Source organism: Saccostrea cucullata, unplaced genomic scaffold (assembly GCF_032062105.1).
Source record: "Saccostrea cucullata isolate Sc308-1 unplaced genomic scaffold, CSIRO_AGI_Scuc_v1 ctg11837, whole genome shotgun sequence".
In the NCBI taxonomy this organism is placed as follows: domain Eukaryota; kingdom Metazoa; phylum Mollusca; class Bivalvia; order Ostreida; family Ostreidae; genus Saccostrea; species Saccostrea cuccullata.
In genome coordinates, this window is record NW_026923432.1 from 7996 (window position 1) to 14886 (window position 6891).

The window sequence follows — 6891 nt, forward strand, 5'->3', positions numbered from 1 at the left end:
TTAAATTATGCTTCTCTCAACCTATCTGATTAGTAAATACCATTGATGTGTTCTTGTGTGGTTGTGTATTGGTTACCTTTTTATCTCGATATGCCATTTTAAGCAAATCAAACTGTTCTATATTGCCATCATTTAATTTATCCATCAACAATGTTTATTGCTTACTTTTCACAAATGTACAAATTGTTCAGCCTTTATGTACCATATATTCATTGTTAAAATATTTCGTACAACAGATTTTTTGTATCTCCTATATGTCACTGACATCATGTGCTACAAACAGTACGCTAGGTCTTCCTTAAATGTAAAAACAACATTCCTTGATAAATAAAGTTATATGTTCTTATTTCCTGTGAAAAAATAAATAACAGGTATACCGTATTGTACATTACTTAAGTTTCATACTATATATAATCTTTGACGTTTTCCATTTTAAATCCATTCATACAAGATTAGTACAATGTTTTTGTTCCTATTCCTTTAACCACAGTTGTAACCTTATTGCTGAATTAATGTGCCAAGTCCATTGAGAAGATGTATATATTTAAAGTATATAGAGCATTGTATCATCATGACTTGTTTACCTACTCAGGGTTTTTTTTTTACCTCAGTTTACATACATATGATATGCTATTTTAGCATGTGCTATCTTAGCATTTTCCTTAGAGATGTTAGCCTGCATGCATACCGGTATGTTCATATCCTCTTCTTTATGTAATTTTGTTATTTTTTCACATGATGATACTCAAGGATATTTGGTGTTTTGTTTAGCTATGAAGTTTAACCATTATGGTTACTTAGTTTAGCTATTATTCAGCATAATGTATATATTTCCACCACATTCTATATGTTCAGTGTTCCTTTTCTTTTTTTGGATGTTAAATATATTACAACGAAATTGATATAAAGGGATTCTAGTGCTTATGATAAGTACTGCTACTAATCAGGGACCATTTTACTCATTCATTTGTGATAACAATATCAGTTGTATACTCCATGTTTCATTATTATTATTATTTTGTATTACTAGTATGTTTCTGTACACTTGGGCATGTTTGGATGATACTGATAAACATGTACATAGCTGTTTCAAATGTGGTTGATTTTATTTTGTGTACAGGTTACCTAATGTGTTCACCATCTAATCACTTTACACATTTGTTAAGTTAATGATAACATTGGAATGTATGTACAAATATTGCTATTTCTATAAGTTTCTCTTTACAACCTTCAGTACTAGTATATCTTTGCTTTGTGCTTGTAAACATAGGTTTGTTTAAAGTATTCAATGTATAACGAAGGGATTTTGACTGATTTTAAATAATTTTAAAATAGTTAAGGTCAAGATCTAGTAAATGAATTTAGAATGAATTTTCAGTGCTAAATCCATTATGACGTCATAATCACTTTCAACTTTCTTTTTCCCGTACTTTACGGCTCTAATAGAATTATCATGATTATGTAGAAAATAAAGTATTTTCATGCAATTCAATTTAAAATTACATGAAAAGTAGTCCCGATACCTATCTTAAATTTAACATTATTTTAAAGTAGAGACTAAGAACATACATATAACCGTTTTCTGAAAAACTGTAGGCAATCTGGATACATTTTCTTTGCCAGATATGGGAAAAACTCCCATTTTCAATACTGGTTTTCTAAATTTTTCATTGAAAATGACAGTTTAAAATATGGTTTTTCATCTTGTTTTTCTACAAATTAAGCCCCGAAACACATATTTTGACCAAGCTAACGTTATAAAGCATCATTAAAGGAATTAATTTCTTAAATTTCAAAAATCTGTAGGCACCTTCCATTTACTAGATCTTGACCTTAAAAGCACACAGCTAGAAAACAATAAAAGTGAAATAAACCAAATTCACAAGACTTATAAAATGTAAGGAGACAGTCATTTCGCACATTAACAGTTTTTGAAGAGTTATCTGCCCTTGATGAAAAGAAGAAAATTTTTGATTTCACAAAATTTCTGTGGTAAATAATTTTATTTTATTTTATATTTTAATAAAGAGGGAGTTTATGCATATTTTCACCAAGAGATTTCTTTGAAATTCAAATTACTTTTTACAATATCTTATAAAAACATGCACTGCCCATGGACTTCAATGTAAAATTCAAAGTGATATTAATTGGACAATAATCAAAACTTTGTAAATTCCTTTGGTGGAGCATTTTCATTTGATAATATCTTCAAATTGCTACCATGATTAAAAATATTGGACAGTTCATTTATTAGGTACAAAATATGGTCGTTATACATTGAATACCTTAAATTCAAACTCTGGCAAATCAATCAAATGCATTGCAGCTTTTGAGAAACATTTTATAAATACATTGTTTTAAACACTCTGTTAACTTGTATGTAATTTTTATTGTTTTCTTTTTTTTTCTAATTTTATCAGTACATTTAGACTTTTTTAGTGTAGATGTGTAGAACTTAGAATTGTATTTGTTTTATATTATTATGCATTTTGTGCCAATTTTCAAAAATCCTGCCAATCAGAGACATGTTCTCACTCACATAAAAGCCAATGATGTTACTTCTTTGTAAGTACTAATACTGTGCTGTGCCATTTATGTGTTACTTTCTACAACATTTATGTTCAATTGCCTTGCCCATACTCTATTACTATAGTGCTTTTAATAATGTTTTACTGAATACCGTAAATCTGGATATTTCTGCTATTGATACATTTTAGCAATTATGTGAGTTCATTACACTCACAATAATATAATTTGCTTCAAAATCATTAAACAGTAAGAAAATGTAAACAAAGGAGTGATCATTGGCAAAATATTGGAATGCAAAAATTAAAAACAACATATTGCCCCACATTCACAAAATAAAACTGACATAAAAATATCCAGATCATAACGGTATAATTTTACAAATATATTTTTGCTGATTCTTTGATACAGAACTGACAATGTTTTCTGCTACATTATTTTATATACCTTTTATGTTTTTTAAAGATATATATATATGTATTTACATGTTAATACTGGTAATTCCTTTTTTTTGGAAAACTTCTGTTGCACAGGCTAGCAATTATGTTTACTGCCAACAAATTTTTCTAGTCCATGTTATACATAGTTATCTTTAAGTACAGTCAATAAACATTGGAATGAATTGAATTATGACTTCATTTTCTTACAAAGTATCACAAGTTTAAATGAGATGTTTTTCTGCAACACCACCTTTCAAATTAAGAAACATAAAAAGAAAGTTGCCTTGTTAGTCCTTGTAATCTTTTTGTAGAGTGAACCTCTGTAATGGATAATCATGATTTCAAGCTTTCAGTTTGATCAAAAAATGCTTTCTGCCAGATTTAAGTATAAGAATTTACAAAATTTTTCTCCATTGGAACAAACTTTTATTTGTGTGTCCTGAACTTAACTTCTGGTAACAAAAAATTAATGATACAAAGAAATGAAAGAATAAGATGTGTATGTGAAACATTATGCGACCAGCGACAACAAAATTCGGAAAAAAGATATATTTAGCATAAAGGTCACAATCATGGTCACAAGGTGATTGACCTTGGTGTCATTTGAAAAAGTTTGATCAGTGGAGTCTGCACACCAAATATGAAAACTTAATCTATCAAGGTTCAAAAGTTAAAGTGAGAGTTAAAAAAAAAAACAATTTAAAGCTATAAATCACTGTTAAGGTCACAAATTCCTTCACATCATTTGAAAGAGCTTAATTTGTGGAGTATGCATACCTTATGTGGAGTCTATATCTTCCACTGTTCAAGAGTTTAAATGCTTTTAACTTTTACATGAATTCAATACACCAATCTCCTTTCATTTCCTTCAATCTGTCATTTCAACCACACACGTCACCTCGATTCAGTACTTTCAGTACTTTGATTGTGTGTGCCTGTGTTTATGTTCCAAAACGAACGAAAATTTAAGATTTGTTATTTTATATTTTGAGACGACCCCTCTGAAAATCTTTTACAGAACCCTTTCGCGTGATTGACCAGACAACAGAAAGGCCACCTACCCGTAAGTCACGATAATTATTACTTTGTAAGAAGTAAAACAATTGTGGTACATTACCAAATACAAATATGTAGAGTCACACAGAAGAATATAGCGATAATAAACTGAAGCTATGACATTGTTTAAAGATACCTAGCAATTTAGAACACATACAGCAAAAGGCTATTTATTGCAAGCCATTGATAAGCAGAATACAGGATGTCAAGTGACACCGATTATTGGAAGAACCACGAAGAACAGGAGATACCACTTTTATACATTGTTATTATCTGTGTTTCTCAACAGAAGAATATACAAATAATACACTGAAGCTATGATATTGTTCAAAGATACCCAGCAATTTAGAACACATACAGCAACAGACTATTTCAAGCCATTGATAAGCAGAATACAAGATGTCAAGTGACACTGATTATTGAAAGAACCACAAAAGACATGATATATCATTTGTATACATTATTATTACCTGTGTTTTCTCATTCTAACTTTTTTTTAACTAATTTAAGCTTATCTTATTTTAGGAGTATCAGACAGTGCTGAGGAAGATGATGATGATGCTGACGATGATGTGTCAAATGGTAATGTTAAATGTTTAAATGTAAAAAGAAAGATAAAAATCAAATTGATCTTGAGAGCAGAAAAAAAGTTGTATATAATGAGCAATCAATTTTTTTTTTATAGTTTCACCACAAACAACTACACTTGGGACACCCAAAGAGAGACTCGACTGGAACTGGTCGACCAAACGAGATACTGTCACAGGTTAGAATTTTCAAAAGAAAATAAATAAAAAGTGTCATACATAATTTTATGCATTATTTTGATATGACAGTGTCGTCATGAGCACTAAGTTTATTTTGTCAAATGATAATGTCAAATGTTAATTGTTTTTAATCTAAAATAAAGATAGAAAATCAAGATTATCTTACGATCAAAAAAAGTTGTAAATAATGAGCAATCATTTTTTTTGTATAGTTTAGGCACAAAGCATACACTTGGGACACCCAAAGAGAGACTCGACTGGAACTGGTCGACCAAACGAGATATTGCCACAGGTTAGAATTTTCAAAAGAAAATAAATAAAAGATGTCATACATAATTTTATGCATTATTTTGATGTGACAGTGTCTTTTGGTAATATATGATACAGAATTACAATTGAGTTTCGAAAAAAACAAGAAAAAGGGAACTTACAAATATTGCATGTTTACATGCAGTATCAAAGTTAATACATGTATATTGTTTTCAGGTACAAGAGTTAAACTGGTATATGTATATAAAGTACGTAAGCGCTTTTTCATGCACCTACAGAAATAAAATGTGTACATGTATAGTACTCATTAAGTTTATAGAAACATTATCCAAAGATAACAGGAAAAGTTAGGTGTTAAATTATTCATTCTTTGAACTGTTCAGAGTTTATTGGCAGCATTGAGAACGGCATCGCATATGATATCGAAGCGCCTTGGCCCGATATGATGAAATAACGAATGCGGCCTTAGTGGCACTCTGATCTCCTAAAAGTTGGACCACTCTCCTACCTGCGCCGTATTCTCCGTCATCGCAGTATCCATCGCGGATGTTCCCTTGTGCATCTTGTATCCGGTATGATAGGACGTAATGGTGCGCGTTGGCTGAGTTCGGGTCAATCATAACTTTTTTGTAAAACTGTCTGACCTCTGCATACGTACTCGCCTTTGTTGCCACCGCTTTGAAGACATTGCCACCCTCATAGATAGGATCACTTGTCACCGCCTCTAACTTTTCCTCTTCTGCCTCGTCCACATAGAGTAGATCTTCAGCTCTAGGCGTGGTAACCTTTTCCTGATACAGATTTCCGTTGGGAAACACAACTTTATTCCCAATTATTTTAGTTTCTATTCTGTTCATTCTGTACTGTGTATTAATCTCCTTAAGCCTCCTTCTACTTTCGTTAATTTGCACTGGTGTTTGAGGTGTAATGTAGCAAGGTAAGGTACTTTTCTCCTTGTTCTCTTTTTTCTCCTTTTCCCGCAGAGCTCTTTGGGCTGCCAGGATCTGGTCCTTATCTTTAGAGTCGCGTAGTTTTCCCGTAATGGTTCTGGGTTTATTGCCTTGCATTCGAGGTCCGTTACGATGGATTCTGACAAAACCGATATCCAGTTTTAAATGATCACTTATGATCTGGTGAACTTTTGCATTTAGATCCTCGTTTTCCTCTTCTGCCAGATTATGGATCAGAATGTTATCTCTCATAGATCTTCCTCTCAGGTCTACAATCTCACTTTCTTGTTGTGTCACTTTCCTGTATAAATTTACAACAATCGACTTCAACAGCTGAAGTTCCTTACGGAGGGTAATATTTTCCTGTTTAAAATTTCTATTTCAGACTGGTTATCTTCATGCTTTTGAGCGATGTATCTAATCCTATCGTCTAGTCCATCCTCATTCCACAGATCTTTCTGCATGTTGTTCATCGACTCTTGCAGAGTATTAAAAGAGTCCATCTTTTCCGTTATAGCCCGAAGGCTGGTGTCGATAACGGACATGTGGCTTAATGCTCCATCCTGAATAGTATACGCATATTTTCGCCCCAGATTTGATTTGAAGTCAAGTTTCCCCGAGTTTCCAAAAACGTGCGCACATACGAGGGTTGTCCCAGAAAAACGCGAACATTTTTATATCTTTTGTTTTACTAGGCCTATAAAATTAAAAATTAGCATACATCATGATCAACATTTTTGAATAATGCATAAAAATTTCAAACAAATATCTCTATAAATAAAATTTTCCTCTTATGTAAAGGAACCTATCAAATTAGCTGTCGGCGCAACAATGACGACGTCAAAACGTATCTTGCAATGATTAGGAATTTCAAAAGGAAAA

At 31.8% G+C, this 6891-nt stretch overlaps 1 protein-coding gene across 1 annotated transcript; it reads right to left on the reverse strand.

The window, feature by feature from the left end:
* Positions 1-5445: 5445 nt before the first annotated feature.
* LOC134264011 (uncharacterized) lies at positions 5446-6512 on the reverse strand. The gene is made up of 2 exons (XM_062746310.1): positions 6397-6512; positions 5446-6310 (listed from the first exon to the last, which is right to left on the reverse strand). The coding sequence occupies exons 1-2, from the start codon at positions 6510-6512 to the stop codon at positions 5446-5448; spliced, it is 981 nt and encodes a 326-aa protein (XP_062602294.1).
* Between the last annotated feature and the right edge of the window lie 379 nt (positions 6513-6891).

Excerpts from the sequence above, each read along its gene's own strand:
- LOC134264011 (XM_062746310.1), bottom strand. The coding sequence starts at position 6,512 with ATGGACTCTTTTAATACTCTGCAAGAGTCGATGAACAACATGCAGAAA. Across the intron at positions 6,311-6,396 it reads CAAAAGCATGAAGATAACCA|GAAAGTGACACAACAAGAAA; the intron begins GTCTGAAATAGA and ends AAATTTATACAG.